Genomic DNA, 24844 nt, shown 5'->3' with positions numbered 1-24844 from the left:
GGATGTCGAGCTAAAGAACATCACACAATTTTTTTTTACGTATCTATTTCGTTAAATTGCTTTTAGTCACATAGCTGGGCTCTCTGCTTCAATGCAACGTTTGTTGCGTTATCACCTTCCCTGCCGCCACCGTCGCCACTCCATCGTCTGCTGCTATGTTGCAAGTTTATGGCGTGATCACAGAAAAAGACGGCCACGACCATCGCTTCTATCATAGAGTGAGAAACTCTACGGCCTCTATGACACATAAGAGCAGCGAAGCGCTACGCCTGATCTCCGCGGAGTGCACCGATGTCGCCGATTCACTCATTCGTCAAGCTCGACTTCAATCGGCGCTGTAATGAACCAAATAGCACTTTTCTTAGCTATTTTTCTCTTGAGTTCTGTCATGTGACCCAACAGCTTACTAGGACGAGTATGAACAAATGCCATGCATTGGGTTCTCTTTGTCATGGAGAAGCTTGTACTGTCCTCTTATGTTGTGGTTACGCCAAACAATTAATTTTTATTTCATTCCCAAACATAAAAGCAAAATACTGCACGTTATTTGTATCCTCCATGATCGCTGACCAGGAAACAGATGAAACTATAATTTGTTTCGGTAGGGAACATGCTTTAAACAGCGCGCTTCCGAAACCGCTGCAAATTGGCGCACATTTCGCGGCGCCGTAAGCCAGTGCAATTTTTTTCCCTATTTTGCTTGGATTTTGCGACAAAAACAGCCTCCATTTTTAAGTTGTTACGTATCATTACGTCACTTTTACGCAGGCTGAAGTTGCCAATGCATGACGTAATCGTTCCCGCCAACTGTTTAAATTACGTAACTCCTTGTCAGCCAATCACAGAGGGGATGTGTGTTACAACTGTATTGTTGTTGAATAGCAAAAACAGGCTTACGTTGTCATGTCCGCTTCATTTAGCCTGGTTTTTCATTGCCGGCCGAGAATTATGCGCCTTTAGTAACGAGAAATAAGGCAAACTTTAGAACTGGTGTCCGTAAACGACATGAAACGTCAAAATGACGACAGTACAGACAACCGCTTTGTCAACCGGAAGCACGTGACCAAAATTGAAAGCCAATCAGATAAGACTTTCGGCAAATTGCCAGAATTGCCGGCAATTTTTGCAGTCGAGAATAGGGCCCCACGATGAAAGAACTGCTACAAAGGCGTCGCTATGGCGTGCATCAGTGACCATCGCAGCACCGCTGCAGGATGCGCGAAAATCAGCATGCTTGCGAGTAAAAAAAAAAAAAAGGACGCGCATGCGCTTAGCGCCGGTCTCGACAACGGGCGCCAGGCCTCCAGAGTGTGCATTGGTGGCTTTTGCCACGCGCTCGCGTGGTCCGGTATATTACGTCCCGCCTGTACCTTCAGCAGGGACAGTTCTCGGAATAAAGGTTCTGATGCTTAGCGGTAAGGCATATTAGAAATTATGCGTGCGCATTTTCTGCAGAAGGAACAAGTGAGGCAAGTTTGCAGCGGAAGGGATTCAACAGGCACAAGAGCAATAATTTATGTGATTAAAATAGAGCGTCATAAATCAGAACTTTTACACTACGCGGGAGATGTTTAATTGAATGCATAAATCCGACTGTTTTGGAAAGTTTGCTTATGAGAACATTGATATTGTAATTCCATGACATGCCAGGTCCGACTCACGGTACTGGGTCGGAAGCGGGACGTTCTTATCCTATCGCAGCTCTGCTGTAAAAGCTCTCTTTTCTACAATTCGTCGTAATTGTAAATAGCCTAATACACGTACTGATTACCAAACATTATGGTAGAAGGAGATGGTACAAACTCGAGCAGTACCAGGTGTACTTCGCGAGTCTCCGGAGGTTTGTGCTTGCGTAAAAATACACCAATCCTCGACTAGATCGAAAGGCAGCTCACTCGCACACTTCATAATTTTTACGGAGCGAAAAGTTTCAAAAGGGAAACGAACTGAAAGGTAAAGAGATAAAACAAAAAAAAACATAGTGGAAGAAATTTGGCACAAAATTTGTCTCCATCTACAAGACTAATGAGCTCCTCCAAATGTGAAAACGTGTTTTTGGCTCTCTCGGATGCTCATTCAGCGTGAGTGTTTAAATCTGCAGTTGCTGCTTCAGTTTCAAGAAAAGCGAACTAACATTGTACGTACGAATCCAGCGTTGCGTGAAACGACTCCGCAGCTGTGCTTAAAACCTAATCTGTCCGTGTACAGTACGTCCAAGAAATAGGAATTCAAATTTCGTGTTTGGTGCGGTGAGCCGTGTCATGACGAATGATTCGGGATAACCTTCCTTACATTAGTGTACGGATTAAGCGAGAACACCGTGTCCAGCGCCTGAAAAGGCGCCACACTCTCGAGCAGCCGTGACTCATTAGTATTTCGCCTTCGTCGAAAACTCGGCCCTGCGGCGGTTGCTAGGCCTAACGATCTGTGGACAAGTCAGCCAATTTCACTGTCACTAAAAATGCCCGCCCAGCGGGCATTTTTTCACCACTTTCTTTCTGTTTCAAAAAATTCTGCAACTGTTTCTATGATCTACCACATTCTCCCCTTTGCTTTCCGAGGTTTTCTTGAATGCCAATCCTTATTTATATATGTATATATATCTATATATATATATATATATATATATATATATATATATATATATATATATATATATATATATATATATATATATATATATATATATATATATAGATATATGTATATATATATATATTTATTTGTTTATTTATTTATTTATGGGTACTGCAATCCCCTGGAGGGATTTTAGCAGGTGGGTACAAAAGACGGAAATATTAGCATATAACACCAGGCAAACAAATGGAACAGTCACTCACATGTCACATAGTAGGCAGCCATATAACACAAGTAAAAAAAAAAAGAAATATAACTTGCGTTTTACAAACGTAATCAAACGTAACAAAAATAGTACAGAAGAAACATCAGTCTCATTTTATGAAAAGAAAACCAAGCTAGCGCAGAAGTAAAATTATTTTCTCTGCTTTTCTAGACCAGCAGCAAAGGATGCTAAAGATTGTTTTGTAACTTGATGGTTATTTAAACTATTCCAATTCTGCACAGTTCTAGGGAAAAAAGAATATTTGAAGCAATTATTGGGGGTACGGAACGGAGTTATTGTACGAACATGGCGTTGTCTAGTGGCGTAACCTGAAGAAAATGAAATAATTTTTTCAATATCTATCTTGTAATGCCCATTAACTAATTGGTATAAATATTTTAATCGGGATATGCAGTTTCTTTTTGAAATTGAGGGTAAGTTAGTTCTGACTAACAGTTCAGTTACCGAGGTGCGTCCATAACTGTTATATGTGAAGCGAACTGCTCTTCTTTGTATTTCTTCTACTTTATGAATGTTAATTTGAGTAAATGGATCCCAGATCACCGCTGCATAGTCAAGTATAAGTAGGACTATATATATATATATATATATATATATATATATATATATATATATATATATATATATATATATATATAGAGAGAGAGAGAGAGAGAGAGAGAGAGAGAGAGGGACGAGGCCTCACAGACGTCGTTTATTTTCCTGCTCCGACCGAACTTTCCGGGGAAGCGTATAGGCGTTTCCTAGTCAGCACAGCCAAGCGACGCATTGCGCCATCTAGGGGCATGTTATAACTTATATCCACGTGCATGTGGCCCTCAATTTAATCGCTCAGAACCGCTTCGCCTCGTAGCGTAGTAGCTCCGCTCCTGCGAAACGAACATCCTAACCCGGGTTCAAATCCCGTTACCGCATTTTTTTCTTTTTGAAGGGTTTGTCATATTTGAATATTAACATTTGTTGTCACGCATATAATCCATTTATGACATCTTTATGTATTATAAATTGGATTTCGGGTATTTTCGTCGCCTTTTGGTCAGTTTCAGCTACTCCTTGTGCGTTTTTGCGGGTTTTCCCTTGTTAGGTCGGTTTCAGCTATTTCGGTTGAATATTTTTCAACCCCTTGGTTTCAACCATTGCAGGTCCGTTTTGACTGTTATTTATTTCAATTCGGGTGGTATTGTATGCTTTAGGTACATTTATGCTGCGAAATAACCCCCCTAAAGAAGCTCAGGTACATGCTGCCTGTACTGACTAGGAAACGCATATAGGCTTCCGGGAAAAGCGAGTCCAACGATGATGATGATGATTATTTACGGATGGTAATGGCGACGGGGCGCGAGTGCAAGAGATTGGGAAGCGTACCCCTCGGTGCTCACACTGGCCATGATAGTGTCGGTATCTCTTGCACTGCGTATCACATTAATGCAATGCCGCGAGTGCTCACGATATATATATATATATATATATATATATATATATATATATATATATATATAGATATATATATATAGTATTAGTAAAGAGTCGGATACACAGCAAGAACAATAACAAAGAACGTTTACTTACGTAGCGGCAACGGGACTTGCCTTCATCAGAGTACAGTTACATGATTTTACTGCCACACACATTTGGAACACATTTCTTATGTAGATTTGCAGAAAACTGTGAGAAGGATCGGAAGATGTTTCGAAAACGAAGAGTATGCAAGAAGTCGGGCTAAGTCTACGTTACAACAACTTATCCCGACTGCATGCGTTCTACGGAGAGGAATACGTAGGATACGATAGGATAGGCTACGGATAGGAAACCATGCAAACACAACCAAACGTTGCATTAGTCTTCTGCACTAAAGGAACTCCGCACTGGCAATTGAATCACTTTTATATAACTTTCTCCAGACTGCGAAATGAGACCAAAGCACAGTATGAACAGATTCACAGTTGCGCAGCCATAGGTTGAGCTGACAGCCACAAGCATAAATGTCGAAACGACTCCTGCCGCTTTAATAAACCCAAGACTACCTTATTGCGGACTCCAAAAGAAAAATATCCACATATGCTGCAATAAAAAACCGAGTCGGGTTCGGGACATACGCAGTAATCACACACTTTTGCGCTGCAAGCCCATTTCCACTCAAAACACGTATTCACGTTGAAGTTTCAACCGAGGAAAGAAAGAGATTTTGCGGTAGAGTGATAATTACACGGCACCACTGCAGGCCCGCGCGGCTAGAACCTCATTAGCCACGTGAAAGGCACTATTTCGCGGAGCTGCCTCGGCGAAGAATTGCTGTTAAACCAGTGGGGTGCGTGTCGGGAGAGTGTTCGGTAATATGCGAACTGTTAGTTGGGTCATTTGAAGATGGCGAGCCCAACGGTCGAAAATGAGCACGCCTGAAAACAATAGAAATAACGAAGATTACCCGTAAGCTTATGATGGGTGCCGAGGCTTTTTTTTTTTTAATTCCAAGCACATTTGATATCCGCTTTTCAACACGTGGTGTTCTTACGCAACTTCTCCCACTTTTGCGTGCCGGGCTCAAAAATCAAGGACCGATGACCTTTTGCACTCAACGCTGATTGGCTGCTGGCTTCGAACAATGATCGGTAAGTAAAGGTCAGGAAAGGAGATAGAGTGAGACAAGATGATCTTCAGTGGAACAGATGAGATTAGCCAGGCAAAGACGCACAGCTTGATATACCAAATGTACGGGGAGGAATAAAAGTGATGAAGTGATGATGATGATGAGGATGCCCATGATGTGCTCACTAATGATGCCTTACTTAGGGAGTATGATCAACTCCTGTACTTGAAAGGAAAGTCAATAGGTTTTTTGTCGCTTGGGAAGCTCGTTTAGTTAGACCAGGGGCCTGAGACGTCACTAAGCCTTACTGTTCTAGAAAGAGGTTGCCCCAAGTAGACTACCGATGGCATAGATGCTGTGTACCGCGCACATTTACGTGTCGCGTGATATACGTCATCGCGCACGTCACAAAGGGTGCAGAGAGAGGGATGTTGCGTGTCTCCTTGAAGCGAAAATGACTTGTGTAATCGTCATTCAGCCCCACGCGGTGAAGAACCGCTTCGTCATGCTTTGTCAGTCCGTCAGGCCCCCTCATGTTCCCGTGCGGGTCTATAAAATCAAGCGGCACGTAATTTGGCGTGGCAGCAGCCCACGCAGATTGCTGAAATTCTACGCAACGTTTGACGCAAGAGCGGAAGCGACTTGTCTGGAAAATAGTATAGACGACTCCGACCCGTGTAGATCATGGTCGGTCGATGCCGCTGCGTCCGACTTCACGTTCCCGGTTATACCACAGTGGGGAGGAATTCACTGAAGCTCTAAATGATGGTCTGCCTCTATAACTTGTACGTAGGTTCAAGGCATGCTATGTCGAAAACAAGCTGATATTTCCGGTAGATGTTAAGCGCTGAAGCGCCGCCCGGAATCCGTGAAGATTGCCATGTGACATGCTGGTGGCTCCATGATGTAGGCGAAAGCAGCATGCAGAGCGACAAGTTTGGAAACCCTAGCTGTCGTGCTAAGCATAGTGCTGAAGGCGGTACGGGAGCACAAAAACCAGATTCCTATAACAGATGAGGTGGCTGTTACAGATCCATTCGTGTATAGATGGGTGTGTGTCCTGTATTTTTGGGACAGCAGTTCAAAGGTGAAGAACTTTAAGGAAGGTTTAGGGATGTCATATTTGCGAGTAATGCCGGTCACTCCAGTTAAAATTTGCCGAGGCGGGAATATCTATGGCGGCTGTAAAGAGGGAACAGGGTGCTGGTAGTATCAACGTTTACAGATCCTTTTACTGTGAAACAGTATACCTCTACCACCCAAGGAAGTTTTCGTAGCGTCGTGAGAAAAAACGACAGGCTAAATAAATTTAATTACTGGTACCGCCAGGTATTGAACCTGGACCCAAATAGAGAAATGGAACGAGAGCCTGTCGTCTTAGCGACCACGCCCACAGGAGGAGATTGGGAGACAGACGGTAAAGTTAACAAGCACAACTGCGGTGCTCTATCACCTGAGCTGTTTCAAAGCCCTCGTGTGAAGTGCAAACCGCACAATTAATGCGCCTGCTAATAATGTGACTAATGCAAGTTCCTTCTCACAGCGTGTGTTTCCCGGTAAAGATTCAAGATTAATAGTTGCGTAATCTACTCTGAGTGCAAAAGTACCCAAGCGCATTGAAATAATGTAGTCACGTCACCACGCTTTCATATGGGAGACCGGCATAGCAACTCATAGCAGAAAGGGAGACCGGCACAGCAACTCATTCGGTTCATTCCAGGCTACCACGGGTAGACCATGGCAAGTAAAGACTCCGGGTTTCAATATATCGTTGCGGTAATCGTTGTGAGTGTCGTTTGCAGCTTCGCAGTCCAACCACCTTCCCAGCACGGATTTGGGCAAATTTGTTTTAGTTTAGGAACTGCATCTTCGCGGGCCACTGCCGGGCGGCCGTGATTTTTGCTAGGCGCATAGAGGGCGCTGCGGTCCCGAGTTGCGTAGTGTCGGCAGCAGCGGAGGCAGCGTTGACGGTGTGCGCCGTTTGGCTGACCTCGAAGTTGCGGTGTACTTGCGTGCCTGCTCTACAAATTTCTTCTTTTCGCTTGTGTTCGTCCGCACCCCTGGGCGGGAACCTTGCGCTTTCAGTGCTTCGGTTTCTGGTGCTACGTAACAGTTCTGCTGCGGACGGAGGCACTTCGTGACCCTGTAAACACTCAGAAGCGCACAACTCTGGGTCTGTCGGCCCGCGCCTACCCATTCACGCCGACCGTCTCCATTGCCCTCGAACGTACCTTCGCAAAGGCGTCTAGCATAACGTTATTAGCGCGCATACTAACAGAATACTTCAACTACTCCATAAAAAATGTTGTAGACGATGTAAGACTCTAAATAAGACGGCGCTGATGAAATAATATCCCCTTCTAGTGCGTCATAGGCCGCCACACTATGAACATAGTATTTCCCCGCAGAATCGCCTTTTTTTCAGGTACGAAAGCATAGTTACTACATCGGTTACTGCATTCTAAAAGCGAAGTAAGTGAGCCAATTACATGCGTTGTGAAATACGAGCATGTGGTTAGAAGATTGGTTAGCAGGCTTTAAACCCACAAAAGTGCGCAGTATAATTGTTTACAACGACGACACTCAAACACCGTTATCACAGCGCGGTTTATCGTCCAACGGGTCCACTCTATGTTTCGTCGATCATTGCACATGGCTGTCACCGTACCTATTACAGACGAGCACATGCGGTGTACACTCTTTAGCGTTGATGTTCCCAAATGCTTCTTCACCTATTGGATGTTATACTATGATATATACACATTATACATGATATTTAATGTTGAAAGAACGAAAGAAAGAAAGTTCATTTCATTTTTTGCATACAATACAATTTTAACATCTGGCCCTTAGCCAACTGGCTAGTACCCGGGCCCATGCAGTAAAGGCTTCATGAAATATTACGCGGGTAATAAACATTTCAGTGGAACATCGCATTACACACATCAAGAGAAGTCAACACTGTAAAGAAATGCCGCTTGGCTACAATGGTGATACATACTTTCCACCACGAAAGAAGTCGTTTACACTTCTCGTAAAAGTGGCGTTAGTTTTAATATCTTAAGGCAGAAGATTCCAGATTACAGCTCCGGAAAAGGCTATACTATGTTTACCATAATTATTGTGGATAACAGGGAGGTTAAAATGAAGGTTGGTTTGATTGCGTGTTTCTCGATGTGGACACTGAAATATCAAATGAGAGAACGGAATATTGTTTTCTAATATATTCTTAACCATGAAAGCTAACTTGTGGTCTCTAGCATTTGTAAGTGGCATAATGTTGAAGCCAGAAGAAGTGGCGCGGAACTATCGTTTACCCTACAAAGCGTTATAATGCGGAGTGCTCTTTCTTGTAGCCAGATAGCTCGGTTTAGGAGAAGTTTACCCCCCTGTCTCAACCCAGTAAGTGATATGACAATGAAATATAGAGTAGTATATTATTTTGAGAATATGTAATGAAAAGTAACGTCCAACTCTAACTAGAACTAAGCAAGGTAGGGTTAACTTGTTACACATGCATGTTATATGCAGCCTAAAACTAAGGGCAGAATCTAGAGTCACGCCTAAATATTTGTACGCATCATTTTGTTTGATCAAAATATCATCCATCTTTAAATTTTCTTGGTAGGATAGAGTTTTAGTGGCACTGGAGAATACCAAGTGATTTGTTTTGGATACGTTCAAGGTTAATTTATTGCTTCTGAACCCATGTGATACCTTAGTGAGATCGGCATTGGTCTGTCTTTCAAAACACGCAAGTTTCTCTCCATAAAACAAAAAAGCAGTATCATCGGCATACATCATTGCGTTTTCATGCTCTAGTACCAGCGGTAGATCATTTATATATAAAGAAAATAGTACGGGACCCAGCACTGAGCCTCGAGGAACTCCACAAGTAATGCATTCAACACTAGAGGCAGTTGACCCAATTTTGACCAACTGTGTTCTACCATTTAAATAGCTTTGAAGAAATTCCTAAAATAATCCCCGAAAACCACACCGCTCCATCTTCATTAACAAAATTTGATGGTTGATCGTATCATATACTTTCTTGATATCAATAAAAATGTCGATAGCGTAACATTTACCGTTAAAAGCTTTGTTTACTGTCTCGCCCAAAGTTTTAACGGCAGTGGCTGTGGATTTGTTTGCGCGGAAGCCATGTTGACTTTCAAGTAGTACTGGATGTTTATTTAAAAGCAGAATGATACGCTTGGCCAGCAATTTTTCAAAGATTGTATTAATAGCATTTAGGATGGAGATTGGCCTGTTATTAGGGTAATCGTTTACATCTCCCAATTCGTTAATTGGGAAAACCTTAGCTGTTTTCGGGGCGTCGGGATATATTGCTGCATATATTGACGTAAGAAAAATTGTAGCAAAATGCACACTAAGTTCGTGAATGTGGAGCTTAAGAACAGTGATAGATATGTTGTCTGGCCAAGCACTTTGCCCTGCTGACATGGCCTGAACTGTACGAATAGTTTTTTCCGTGTCTATTTCTTCAATAGCAAATGAGTTAGGCACAAACGGCGGAAGGCTGGGCACAGTAACCTTTGATCTGCATTTTAATGAGAGGGTGGGTCCCACATTACAAAAACGTTCGTTTAAGCTACGTGCCATACCTTCTGAAGTTTTACTTGGTGGTGAATCTCCGGTAACGTTTGTTTGGCATCACGTTTTTTATTTACTGAGTTAATAACTTTCCACATAATTTTCGGTGATCGCTGGTTATGTTCTACAAGATTACTGTAGTACGCCTTTCTGGTTTTTCGGATCAACGCTAAGGTCTTATTTCGGAAGGATTTGTATTGGTTTTTGTAATATTCATTTTCGAGGAACTTTTTATGTTTTCTGAACCACTTATCCTTTGCTGTAATTGCATCAAGTACTTCTTTATTTGCCCACGCAGAGATATGTTTTGTGAAGTGTGCTTTGTTATCAGCAATCTTTTCTGTAATACACAAAGTAACAGTGCTAACAAAGCGGTTATATTCGGAATGGATGTCAAAGGCATCATGAATATTAAATTGTAGTTTCACAATTCGTGCTGATAAAAGAGTGTGGTCGACATCCGTAATTACAAGCTTCTCCAACTTATGTTGAAGCACAGGTACTTACGTAAGAATGAGAACCGGGAAGTGGTCTGCAATATCGACATCGAGAACACCTGATACGGTGCAGGGCGGTTCAAAGTTGCATATGATGTGGTCCAGTAGTGTAGATGAGGAATCCGACACTCTGGTGGGCCGGTTGATTTGATTCACGAATCCATATGATTCAAGCAGGCTTTTATAAGGATAACTGCTATCATTTCGGATACCAATATTGCAATCGCCACATATTACTGCTAGCCAATTCCGGGAAGATAGACCAGGCTCTAGCATGTTTAGGAAACTACTAACTTGGGAGCTTAGAGAGCAGTATACGACGCCAGCTATTAGCTTGGATTCAAGCTGAATTAACAGCAAATTCGAGAATCACAGTCCTGCCTAATTAGATACGGATATTCTTGAAATTTAATCCTATTGTTCACATGCAAAGCAACACCACATCCGCGAAAACGTCCTGAACGTGGCAGAGACACAAGCGTATAATTTGGGATTTGATGAACTCTTCATGCTTTAACGAAGTTTCACTCAGTGTGATTACATGATATGAAAAAGAGTGGACTTCTAACAGTATCAAAAGGGAATCCTTATTTTTGGTTATGCTTCGCACGTTAAGATGGAGTAGTTTAAAATTCAAAGTTCCTTTGTATGACGCATTCACCTCTATGACCGAGAACATCTTTATGCGCTTAAACAATCAACTTCAGATCATCTTCCGAGGCCACGTGCACAATCGGAGAGTTCCCCGCTTTGCTTACCAAGATTCTACCGTCCTGTACCCACAAGAACTTCCACGCCTTTTCCGTCGATTTGTGGTCTTACCAAGCAGAATCTTGAGCTCAGGACACAGATGTTCGTTTGCGTACTCAGGCGAGTCTTCAAAATTAAAGTTAGTAGTTGAAAGCCTCTTTTTCTTTCACATTGCCAGCACCTTATCGCGTGTTTTGCGTGGCAAGAAGCTGGCGACGATGTTCGACTTGCTCTTATCCTTTGTAGGTACATGATGTACAACGTCGATATCGGAGACTGATATCTCAATCCGAAGTTTGTTTCCTTCTCAAGACACTCCTTTGCAGTTACAGGAAATTCTTTGTTGTCCAGATTATTTGTGCGGCTATATTGTTGAAGTTCCGTCATGTCCCTTTTAATCAATATGAGTTCTCGTTTCAGAGTAGCGTTTTCTGCTTTTAGTAGTTCATAGCTAGAACTAAGTGTCCTAATATCAAAGCAAACGGTATCCAACTTTGCTTTGAATTCATCAAAGAATCCGCTAATGCGAGGAGCAGATTCCTGTACTTATTCAACGCTTCGCTTACGTGAATCAATAGCGTCCAGCTTGGCTGACATTCAGAGTAGGACACTGTGCTAGCTGCATAAGGTAATAAAAGCGACGCAATTCCTTTCCGACAGGGCTCTTACGCCACAGCCGTTAGCGCACAGCGGACAATACTGCCAAAAATGAATATTCTAAACTTATTTCAGTAGGCTTATCCGGTTTTCTGCTCACCCCTACTTCTCCCGATCCGAACTCGTCGCGAACTTCGTGGGCAGTGCTAGCCGTCAAAATAGCGATGGCTCCAAACTTGTCGGTCTTCTGTGCGCTAATTGCTAGATTTTGGGGCGGTTTCTCTACAAGCACGACGTAGATCCACGGGATATATGCACCCGCAACAAGAAAAGAACGGAGAAAACCGTTGCCGAAACACCACTGACCTCTCGATGCTGAGGAAGGTCAGGTTGAGCACCGAGCAGATCATGGACACGTGCTGGACGTAGAGGATGAACTTGCATCCGACCTCGCCCAGCGTCCAGGTGTAGGAGAAGAGCTGGCCGAACTTGACCGGCACGCAGAGCAGCACGATGAGCAGGTCTGCCGAGGCGAGCGAGGCGAGGAACAGGTTGGAGATGGAGCGCATGCGCGGGAACCGGGCCACAGTGTACACGATCAGCAGGTTGCCCACGAGGCCCAGCAGGAGCGTGGCCCCGTACACGGCCGCCGTGGGCACCAGGTCGGCCAGGTCGAAGCGCCACGCCGACTCCTCGTAGTCGTAGTCCTCGGGCACGCCCTCCTCGGGAGAGAAGGGGGGAAGCTCCTCGCTCGAGTTGTCCGCCTCCATGCTGAGCCAGAAAAAAGGGAAAAGGCACGCGCTGTTCGCAATTAACCACGGCGTGCCGATCGATCTGCAGTGCGCTGTGTCGCAGTAATTAGGTTTTAGCTTCCTTCTGGGAAACTCTAATATGATCAGGTTAAAAAGCAACAGAATTAGCTGAAACAAACTTGTCCTTCCGCCCGTCCATCTGTATGTCTATTCGTCCATCCATTCGTATGTAAGTGTGTAATATGTGCGTAACTATACATGTGAAACTATACATATATGTATGTACAGCCATGGACAAATGAAATGCGATCACAAAAATATGAACCAGAATACACAGATAGCACGATTTCCGCGAAGTCAAGTGAAATTGACATGTTGCTAGAATTACAAAATTTCGAAACCTGGCTTTTCCAAATATACCAATACAGCGCCCTTATCAGACCTTCACCAACAGTATGTTTCGATTTTGCGTGTTCTAATTCATATTTTTGTGTTCGTATTTTATTTCCGCATGACTACGAACGTACGTATGTACCATGTGTGCATGCATGCATGTATGTATGTATGTATGAATGTATGTGTGCCTCCTCTTCGCCTCTTCGAAAACAATTACACGATCGTCTACCGGCCCAGAGATGGGCTCCATGTAGTTTTCCTGACGACCCAGTTATTGACCACGGCCTTTGCAGTCAAATACAACCTCCTCACCCCAGAATGTTTCCGCAAAGTGACTTTTTCCCTCCAACCCGTTCAGGACGTGCTCGTCGCCAGCACAGCCGACCCGGACCTCGAAATCACGCTCAGTAAAATCGGAAGCCTGCAACACGCCAACCGCCTACTTGAGTTCTCCGCGTATATGGAGCCAGCCCCTGGCTCCAGCGGCGGTGCAATTCTAGGCCTCCACGCAGACATCACCGAGGACAAGCTCATGGAGTACCTTCAGGGAAATGGACTAGCTTTGCTTCACACCCGCATAATGTAAAAAGCAAGGTCAGTACTCCTCACTTTCCGAACGAAATTCGTCCGGTTTTAGTGAATGTGGGCATTGTGTTGTTTCACTGCCGCCCTTTCCGCCAATCGGTTCATGTATGCCGCGTGCGTGGTGAACTTGGACATCGGTCAGATGTGTGCCCTAGGCTCCCTACATAAGGTTACAGAGTATCGTCACTCTTTTCTCCTATTGTTCCGTGCCGCCGCCGGGATCATTGGTCAGTTCGCATCACGTGACTCTTGTTTACACTGCGACGGATCATGGGCGCGGCCGTTTTGTTCTTTATGTGTTTTCGGTTGGTCAACTGTAGTAGTCTCAGCTTGTCCTGCTTGCTCGGCGGCTGCGTGCGACTGGCGTCGCTCTGAGTGCTAATCAAAGATAACGCATTTCGCAGAATTTCAAGTACAGAAGTGTGTCCGAAGATGCCGCGTTGTGGCGTCTTCGGCAGTTTTGTTTTCAGATGAGCTCGTCCAAGTTAGTGGTGAGGCCGCTGAAGATGATGATGATGATGATATCTGGATGAGGCCGCTGAAGAGGCAATCTGGTAATACTGATAAACAACAAAATGGCCGCCCTTGCTCACTGGCGTGCTTCAGTGACGGTACTCGGTATCGTATGTAGCGGCACTGGTTTCCCCCCTCCCGACCATGCAAAGTGCCCAAACTGCGGACTATCCAAACCACCACCAAGGCACTCATGCGACCCGCAGTGCCAGCTGTTCCTCCTAGCGCACACCACGGCGGGCAAGGACGGTCCACGCTGTTTCCTGCCGCGACTTCCCGCACGCAAGCCCAACATGCAGGCCCCTAACCAGGTAAGGTGATCTGCTATCGCGGCGTGCTCCTGACCAACCACTACCACCCATCAAAATAGAACTCCCACTCCCACCCCCGCCCTTCTCGCCTTGTCTCGACGCCCAAAGAGCAAACAGCCCACGTACTCTCTCGCGTTAAAGCCCTCGAAACGGAACGCTCACCTCCTCCTCACCTCTTCCTCCTACTCATCCCCCTCCCCCCTCTGCGACCATAAATACAGCCCAAATAGAAGAAATCATCAACGCCCGATTCAACAACTACATCCGCCCCCATGTACAAAAAAAATGAATGAGCAAGTAATAGCTCATTTCTCCGAGATTCTCACGGATGCTACAGAAACATTCCTTAGCACTTTTAACGAACGCATCGGACCCCTCGAACCCATAGTGAACCTCTACAACCCACCCGAAACAAAGGAAACCCGTATGCAAGACGGACAATAAGCCACCCACCCAACCAACCCCCGCTCATGATATATTAGTGGAACTGCCGATACTTCAAAGGCAAAAAGGCAGCAGTCGAACATTACGTAGCTTCGCAACAGGCGGACATAATTACCCTCCAGGAAACATATACGCCCTACCACACCCGGAGGCTTCGACGCGTACACGAACCCTCCCCACTCCCGTACGGCGATCCTAGTTGCACGCACACTCACAACACAAGTGGTCGCAATCGCATCATCGACGGACCACGTTAGAATCGCACTTATACCACGGAGCCCCTCAAGCCCCAGCATATTCGTTTTAATATCTACAGCCCCTCAACGCACGCCCTCATGGATATCGAAACCTGTTGAATACCACAGCCCGGCAAGCCAACTCCCATCCCTCCACCGTACTGGGCGACTTCAATGACCCACATATCACTTGGGGCTACCCTCGAACGACTAAAAAGGGCACATCGCTGCTACAGGCCTCGCAGCAACACCATTTTACGCTGCAGAACTACGCTACGCAACCCACCCGCATAGGCAGAAGCGTCACGCGGGACACTATGCTAGACTTTACGTTTTCGCGTCATACCAATAATCTCACCTGGAGTCTTCTACCGGATACCTTGGCAAGCGACATTCACACTATCAACATAACGCCTCCCTCTACTCATTTTAGACATCAAATAGCACTAGCTAGATTGAGAGATTGGAAATCTTTCCGCCAGGGTCCCCTCGCACACCTCACACTTGCGGAAGACTTAGACCGCTGGGCCAGAGCCTCCTGGAAACTCGATCAGTCTCGGCACACCGAAAGCATTAACCTAACTCCAGAACTCCCGGCAGTTGGCGCCCACCTAGACCACCTCTGGGAAGCGAGACGTAGCCTCCTAAATCGCTGGCCACGCAACAAAAATAACGGCAACCTGAAACGTCACATAGCACAACTTACCAAAAGCACTCCAGATTATGCCAAGCAACTACACAATCAAAACTGGCGCACCTTCTGCGATCGACTCGCCGGGACGCCCACAACCAAACGAGGATTGCACATTCTTCGAAGTCTCATCTGCACCACCACCTCCAAAACAGCCACCAACCAATATTTCGACTCATCCATAGCAATCCCCAACCCCCCGACAGCCCACTGGCCTCGTTATGAAATCGACTCTTCGCAACGCCTACAACACCTTCGTCGTACCCCGAATATAAAAGAACCCCGAACGAGCCCTTGGCCTCCCCTTTCACCCGCACCGAACTTCTTCTACAGGCCCTATCCAACCTCAGTCGCAACATCACCCCCGGGACCAAATCACCGACAATCCCCTTCGCAATCTGGTCGGAGAACACATCGACGCCTTTCTTGAATATTATAATCACAACTTGGTGGTGGCTTTATGTGGTATTAGGACCACTTAAGGTCTGGTTGAAAGTACGTGGCAAATTGTTATTACGTCATCTAATTTCCCAATATCTCCCCCAATTCTTCAAAACCTTGCTTTGAAAGTGCGCCACCCTTATTTGAAAGCAGTATTGTCCTAAACTTTTGTTTTGTTGGGCCGTAGCTTAGCCGTCTTGCCGACTAAGCCACGGCCGCATGTGGAGAGTGAAGAGGAAGACGGTGGTTTGAATTCAGCGTTTGGAAAGAGGACGGCGCTCTTTGGCGGGGACGCATCAGGGGGAAGCAATGAGGGAAATGACGCCAAAGACGCGCCTCAGACGCCAAAGACGCGCCAAAGACGCCTTTGACGAGACGAACGCAAATTATGCTGCGTTCCAATTCACGGGAAGCTTGGTAGACAGCTTACGACGCAGTCTAATTAGACTCCTAAAGGAAGAAGAATTGGAAAGGCACAGCGGTCACCAACGCAGATGACCACCTCGTAGCAGGCGTGTTGAGAAACGCAAGCCGCAAGTTTCGTAAATATTATTACCGTAGTTATAACAAATATTCCGGAATTTAAACATTGAACAAGAACATCTTCAACACGAGTAATTTAACTAAATATTCCAATGAAAGAACAAGTTAGTCTGTAACAACGTTAGGACGCAAAAAAGGTGGCGCTGGCATCGCTTATCAGTTCAGACAGGAAGGTAGCCTGCGTCGTTACTGACTTGGATGCTGTCTGCTCGAAGCACTCTTCGTTGACTGCTTCTGTCGAAATGGAACCGTGCTTAACATGGCCGACTGTCCGCGAAGACGGCAGTGAAGCCGTATAAAGGGGAAATTGGAACGCACCCATAGACTGCCCGCCACTCGCCTCTTCCTATCCTTCGAACCCCCCCCCCCCCTCCCCCCTTCCCTGCCCTGGACTGGGTGTATGAAGGTGAACTCCCTGACGGAGTTCAACAAATCCCCGGTTCTTTTCTTTCCCTGCTTTTTTAATAAATCACCGCAACACCTACCCCCACCCTCCTGCTCACCCTTCGCAGGTCTAGTGAGGGTTCGCAGGTCTAATGAACAGATGCGGCCAATCTGGTAATTTCTACAGGCTGTCTGCGAGATGTACCCCCCCCCCCCTCCCCAACCCCACCTTCGAGCAGCGGAGGGTTTCCCTGGCCATCCTGATACTGACACTAAGCTCAACTTGGTGAGCCGAGTGAGGGCAGCCAGTGGAAGACAATGAGTCCCGCACTAAGGATGCCTTTGACGGGGCGAGGCCCATAACATCAGCCTCTGCTCAATATAAATTTGTTCTCTCTCCCTCTCTTTCACTTAACTACATTTTGTTGTATTTTCTTAACAATCATCCACACTTACAGTGTTAAACTATTGCAGTAGATATGCTATCTCAACCAATTACGCATTTTTGGCCCTAAAATTTTACCGTGGGAATGCTCGACAATGAAAACTCACGCATTGAAATCATAATGCAATGGGATTTTGGTATTTCGGCCGATACAGTAAGCCATCGTTATAATTAAATCGATTTGTTCTAACCATCATTCCTTGGACGTATACCGTGGTACCCACTGTAGCGCATTGACTGCAGTTCATCTCCGCATTTAACGAACTACCACTTATAACGAAACTAGTTTCCCCTCCCGAAGGCTTTGTTGTACCGAGGGCTTTCTCGCCATGACGGCTGAGCGGCTAGGGCATTGTGCTGCTGAGCTCAAGCGTGCAGGTTCGACCCCTTCCGCGATTGCTGCTTTTCAGAGGGAGGCGAAACGCGAAAACGCTCTTGTGTCGAGATTACTCCGCAGCTTAACCCCCTTGGTGGTCAAAATAATTCAGGGGCCTCCACTATGGCGCGCCTCATATCCCAAGGTACACCTTTACAGCTTTAAAACACCGCAAATCAATCGATAACGAGTGCTTACTCCATTTGCTAGCGTAATGCACGCCACGCATCAACTCGCAAATGCGTTGCCCCCTCTTTTCTCGCGTGCGTGTTCCTCCATGCACTTCCGGCACGACCACGAACATGGCTCGACTTTACTTACGGTTAGTTTAGTGGCTGTCTCCGCCAGAGGTCGGCGAACTCACTCTAGAGTCCACTCACTCAGACTCATTTGGACTCAAACTCACGCGTGAGTTTGACTTTGAGTGAACGCGAGGCTAGTGTGGCATGGTGAGTTTGAGCTTGAGTGAGTTTGAGCCGAGTGATCCCGACTGAGTTTGAGTCCGATTGAGTTTGAGTATGCCTGAGACCTAGTGAATTCTGAGTTCATTTTGAGCTCTGAGTACATTTTGAGTTTGAGTCCATTTTGAGTTCTGAGTACATTTTGAGTTTGAGTCCATTTTGAGTTCTGAGTACATTTTGAGTTTGAGTCCATTTTGAGTTCTGAGTACATTTTGAGTTTGAGTCCATTTTGAGTTCTGAGTACACTTTGAGTTTGAGTCAATTTTGAGTTCTGAGTACATTTTGAGTTTGAGTCCATTTTGAGTTCTGAGTACACTTTGAGTTTGAGTCAATTTTGAGTTCTGAGTACATTTTGAGTTTGAGTCCATTTTGAGTTCTGAGTACATTTTGAGTTCTGAGTACATTTTGAGTTTGAGTCTATTTTGAGTTCTGAGTACACTTTGAGTTTGAGTACATTTTGAGTTTGATTACATATTGAGTTTTGAGTACATTTTGAGTTCTGAGTACATATGAGTTTTGAGTCCATTTTGAGTTTGAGTGCATATGAGTAGCCTAGCAGGCAGCTATGGTTGGCTGTTAAGTTTCCTTCGTCACTGTGGGCTCGGAATTCAGGTTACCTGCGGGTACGGCACCAATCGCGATCTGCATGATCGGTTGGGAGGGAGGGGGTGTCTGATTTTTTTTAGTTTCTTGTTGAATTTTCATGGCCATGAGCACTTGTATACGTAATTTTCGTGGCTGGGCGCGTGAGTGATAATTGACTGGTGAGGTCATAAAAAAGCGTTGTCTTAACTTTTCCTCCTGACGGATCCACTAAGAGCGTGGGGAAAGGGTGGTGGGAAAGCACACGGCGGCGCTGGCGTGCTGGTTGTTCGCCTGCTACTGTTAACGGCTTGATATACTAGGGGCCACAAAGGAGGAGGCGGGAGCAGGGGGGAAATAGGGGCAGGGGCTGTCCTTTCTGCTGTTTCAAATGCATTAGCTGAATTGACTGGGCAGCGCCCCTTAAGGCAGAATAATGGCAACGTTAGATTGGGTGAAAAGTGAAACTGATGAGGCTAAGGCATATAAGGTATCAAATGAAAGGTCCGGATTAACGGAATCACGCGGGGTAAATAAAAAAATGCTTCCTGATTGTAGTCATCAGGCAGTCATAATGAGTCATGGAATGGGTTAAAATTCAAAATGACGCTGCGAGGGCATGTGGGGAATCAAATTCAAGGTCTCATGTTGGGAATCATTCGGGACAAAAATGAGTTATGGATATATCATGACGTGGTCATGGCTGGTCATAGATTCGGTTAAAATTCAAGTTCATGACGCTAGGGCATGTGGCGTATCAAATTAAAGGTCTCGATGAGGGTAATCACGTGCTTCCTGATTATTATCATGACATAGTCAAAATGGGTCATAAATTAGGTAAAAATTCACAATGATGCCACTGGGTGTCCGGGGCATCAAATTGAAGGTTCCGATAAGAGAAATCACGTGAGCAAAAATGTGGTAGGGCTATATCATGAGATAGTCATGGTTAGTCATTGATACCGCTAGGATGTGATGGGTATCAAATTAATGGTCTTGATGAGCGGAATCACGTGGGAGAAATACAAAAATGCTTCCTGGTTATAACCATTAGATTGTCATGGCGAGTGTTATATTGGGCTAAAATTCTAAGTGACCCCGCTAGGGCGTGTAGGGTATCAAATTTACGATCATGACGAGGGGAATCACGTGGTACAAATAAAAAATCCCTAGATAGTCATTATGAGTCATAGATTGGGTTAAATTCAAGGTGAGGCCGCTGAAGCATATGGGGCGTCAAATTGAAGGTTCTAGTTAGGGGAATCACGTCGGACAACTAAATAATGCGTCCTGGTTACAGTCATGAAAGTCATGGTTATTTTGACTGGTATGAATTCCATATGACCTTGCTAGGGTGTGTGGGGTATCAAATTAAAGGTATCGTCGAGGGGGATCATGTGGGACAAATATAAAAATGCTTTCTGGTTATAAATATGAGGATATAGGAGTTTGAGTTTTGACATTTTGAGTTTGAGTCCATTTTGAGTTCTGAGTACATTTTGAGTTTGAGTCCATTTTGAGTTCTGAGTACATTTTCAGTTCTGAGTACATTTTGAGTTTGAGTCCATTTTGAGTTCTGAGTACACTTTGAGTTTGAGTACATTTTGAGTTTTGAGTACATTTTGAGTTTTGAATACATTTTGAGTTTGAGTACATTTTGAGTTTTGAGTACATTTTGAGTTTTGAGTTCACTTTGAGTTTGAGTACATTTTGAGTTTTGAGTCCATTTTCAGTTTGAGTACATTCTGCGTTTTGAGTACATTTTGAGTTTTCAGTCCATATTGAGTTTGAGTACATTTTGAGTTTGAGTACATTTTGAATTTTGATTACATTTTGAGTTTGAGTACATTTTGAGTTCTGAGTACATTTTGACTTTTGAGTCCGAGTGAGTTCTGAGTTTTGCGCTCAATGTGAGTTTGAGTTTGAGTGAGCGCAGATGTGCTGCTCAGCATTGAGTCTGAGTTTGAGTGAGTGGTGATTCGAAAAAAAAATTGTGAGTGAGTTTGAGTGAACCGCGCCAACTTTGCCGAGGTATGGTCTCCGCACCTACGGAGCTGCAACGCCATTAAACGCCTTGCGAAGGCGCTTTCAGTCCTTGTCGCATGCCACGTCGGAAACGCATGTCGTACACCACGAAAAAGATAAAAAAAAACCACAAGAACACCCCACGTTACATCGCCCATTCGGTTGGAGCTCTGCGTCGGACACCGCCCGCGAGCACGCTGTCCTCGAACAAAGCCGACTGCTCTAATTTCTATTCTTTAACATTTTTTCTTTAAAGCGGTTCTATTGTTCGGTACCACGGCGGTCGGCTGCTCACGTCGCTCGCCTGCCCGTTCACGGCACTCCGGTTCCGTCCGAGGCCTAATCAGCCTCACCACCGCCGACGGGAACACGGAGAGGAGAGAAAAAAATCGTTTATCCACGATATCGCCCCTATAGCAAATGCCATAATTTGGAGCACAGCACAAGGCAGAAAGCGGGAACGTAAAACAAAAGCGAAGAAATCGGAGTCGAGAAAGTATGCCAACCGGGGGGGGGGGAGGGGGGAGAAGTCGAATGAAAAACACGCTGTGACGCGAATCCCTCGCGTCTTCCAAAACACCACAGCGCTCCCAGTCCTCTGTTTTTGCCGTTGCCTGTTTTTGGCATTTAACGTCCTGCTCCACTCAACGCCGCTTGTTTTGTGGTGCGCGTTCGCTTGCTTGGGACTCCCTGCACGGCGTGATTCGATTAGCTTTCAGAGTTTGCGGCGTCAGGTGGCCGCAGCGGTTTTTCGCCGAATAGGCCTGTCATGTCCACGTGCGGTGGCCTTACCTGCTTCGCCTTCCTTTCTGTCAAAAACGAATGGAGAACGAGATTTCAGCGCTCGGACGCTCTTGAATGGCACCATAGAAGCCACGCGTAAAAAATCATGGTACGGTAACTCAAGTGCTGTGATGTTCGGCGACAGCAGTCACCGTTTCTGCGGAAGTTCCGCTGATGGGCTGCTTTTCTGAAACCAGCATCAACTCTATGCAGGGGCACCCTATCTCGCACACGCGCAGGCCTGATTCTTCTTCTACAGGCACGCGGGAGATTCAAACAAGCAGTGCGAGGGTGGAGGTTACCGTGATTGGAGGAGGCACCTGGAACGCGCCAATTTGGCAATTGACCTGCCAATTTTCCAATTGCCCTATTTCTCTCCCGTATGTCCTCCCAGACGAGGAGTTTCCCTCTTCGGTCCCACAGCAGTGGCGAGGGGAGTTTTTAAAGCGATAGCGTTACTAGTCTCATTTTCCGATTTTCCCGGTGCTGCTAGCCATCCGCTCTCAGCCGTGCTCATCCAACGTCCGCAGAAATGCGTCATCACTGCCAACCGGAAGATACGACTGTAGCATCCAGATGCGAGGGCTCGCCTGAATCCGGAATACGGAGCAGCGGCAACTTCAGTGCGGAAAGGGAGGACAATGATACTTCGTCGGATACGAAAGAAAAGATACGCATTTTCAACAGGCGCCGTTCCTGCGCAGTGAAATTCGTACTACGCCCTGTCGGTGGTAGCATGCTCGGCCCGTAACTGCCGCAGTCACACCAAAGCACCTCCCCAGCCCGAGGTTATACATTTATATTCTCAGTAATTTGCGTGCTAAATCCATACCTGGGCTATGAGGCGCTGTAGTAGAGGGATCCGGATTAATTTTTATCACCTCGGTATTTTTAAACTTCCGCTTATATGTCGACACATGCACATTTTTGCTTTCTGCTTCCACCAGGAAACTACCGGCGCGGCCGGAAATCGCACCCACGCCCTTAGGCTCAGCAGCGCGACACCTTACCCACTGAGCCGCCCCGGCGTGTTTTCCACCGTAATTGATGCCTGCTCCAACGTTGGGTCACCCAAATGAAACAGGTGACGAAAGAATAACGCCAGTCTCTCAAAAATCAAAGTAGGCATGTATCAGGAGCCGGAATGAATTAAAATAAAGCCAAGTATATAAAGTCGGATTTTCAAACCAGTTTTCAGTGTTCCCGTGGTTATATCACCGGTGCCCGCCCTGTCTGGGAAATGATGGATGCCGGCCACGCGACCAAGTTAAAAATTACCATAAAAATAAATATCGATGTCTTCCCAGAGAACACCCATCTAAGAAGGCTCGGCATGGCTCTACAATCAAGCGGAAGAGACTAACTCACACTCGCCAAGATAAAAAAAAATCTTTACCCTACTGCCCACGTTATTAAACGCCTAACGAAGAGAACAGCCGAAATGAAAGAAGGAGAAACGATATGACTCATTCAGTCGCTGATCATCACTCGGATATCGCAGAGCACAAACTTACCATCGCCACAAACTTACCCGCACCGAAGAAAAAAAAACACGATCATCTGGCCAGCATATAAGGCAGCCCTCAACCTCACAATTTTTACCGTAAGACGAACTGACAACCGGTGTACTAACAGGGTAACATAATGAGCAACCAGAAACGCATCTAGAAGGATGGGAAGAGCCATAACGTGATCGATGGACGAAATAAAAAAATTGGAGGCAAATAATGGATTCGGGCAGCGCAGGACAGAAGCGGCTGAAGGTCAATGGGAGGGGCCTTCGTCCTGCCCCTCTCTGTTTAGCTTTGGTTAACCCTAGTTGATAGCGAAAGCCTAACTACCATGGCTTGACCAATTTTTGAGGTGTAGTCTAGGTGTGGTTACGCAATGATATAGACATGTTTGCAATGAATACACTGCTTATTCTTCATGTTTTGTCGCCTTACGGCGTTATTTAAGCCTCGCCGCTGTACGAGCGACCACAGCTGTATGTTTGTCTTCCTCCATCGCACACGGCTCTGCGCCGCACGTGGCCCCCTGGCCTTCCTTCGTATCGCGCGCTTATCTCTGCGGCGGCGGCCTCCTCCACTTCCCCCGCCAGGTGGCGTCACGGGTTCCGCGCACGTCTTCGTACCCTTCTCGTCATTCTCTCCCCTGCTTCCCCTGGGTCGCTGGCGCCAGCTGCCCGCCATTAGCCGCGTTTACATGAATGCAACAAGTGGCGCATCGCATCGCATCGCATTAATTTTCGAGCGCATCGCATCCATGTAAACGGGGCTAATGCGCTAGGAAAGCGCGTCGCATAAATGCGCCAGACCGGGGTGGATTGAGACGCGTAAGTCGACTTTCGAAGTGCATGTAAACGCGAGCGCATCGCATTAGAAATTATGTCGACAAGAAAAGTAAGCCTTGCAAACGCAGGTTTGCATTTAAAAACGCCAAAATCAAGTGTAAGACGCCAGAAAATGCGAGCCGTGAAAAAAGAACAGAACCAGCCGTTCCGGAAGCTTTGGAAGCGCCAGAAACGCTGCTTTACCTTCTATGTGCGACACCGTATGGCGCCATCATCGCACCAGGGGTAATGCGGTACATGTAAACGCTAGCGCATCGCATTACTTGTGATGCGCTAGGAAATCCGACGCGCTGCTATCGCATTCTGTCGCATTCATGTAAACGTGGCTATTGGCCGCTGCTCCGTGCGGGGAGCTCCGCCAGGTGGCGACACGGGTCCCACGCACGTCTCCGTACCCTCCTCGACTATGTCTCGCCTGAACGGTTTAACGCTGGGCTAGTTCGAAAACACATTCCTGGATGAAACCAGCGCCACCACAAAGGCAAGGGACATGTGGAACACTAGCTGTATCAACGTGCGTGGGAGAGCGCATGCATTGTCATTAAAGGGCCTCCCCTTCATCCCACCTTTCTTCTCATTGTACTAAGTGCCGCGCATGTAAACCTAATTTCGCTG

The 24844-nt window shown here is 46.0% G+C and overlaps 1 protein-coding gene across 1 annotated transcript in view; it reads right to left on the bottom strand.

Annotated features, from left to right (window-relative positions):
- LOC144162705 (QRFP-like peptide receptor) overlaps positions 1-24844 on the bottom strand; it is a 138582-nt gene that overhangs the window by 26703 nt on the left and 87035 nt on the right. Inside the window, exon 2 of the mRNA XM_077693346.1 lies at positions 12275-12679. Coding sequence (XP_077549472.1) covers positions 12275-12678 — 404 coding nt within the window. The 5' untranslated portion in view covers position 12679. The remainder of the gene's footprint in view (positions 1-12274; positions 12680-24844) is intronic.

Source organism: Haemaphysalis longicornis, unplaced genomic scaffold (assembly GCF_048455015.1).
Source record: "Haemaphysalis longicornis isolate Haplotype H1 unplaced genomic scaffold, Haemaphysalis longicornis Haplotype H1 scaffold_12, whole genome shotgun sequence".
Classification (NCBI taxonomy): Eukaryota; Metazoa; Arthropoda; class Arachnida; order Ixodida; family Ixodidae; genus Haemaphysalis; species Haemaphysalis longicornis.
The sequence above is the reverse complement of the archived record's forward strand: the minus strand, read 5'-3'. Positions and strand labels throughout refer to the sequence as shown.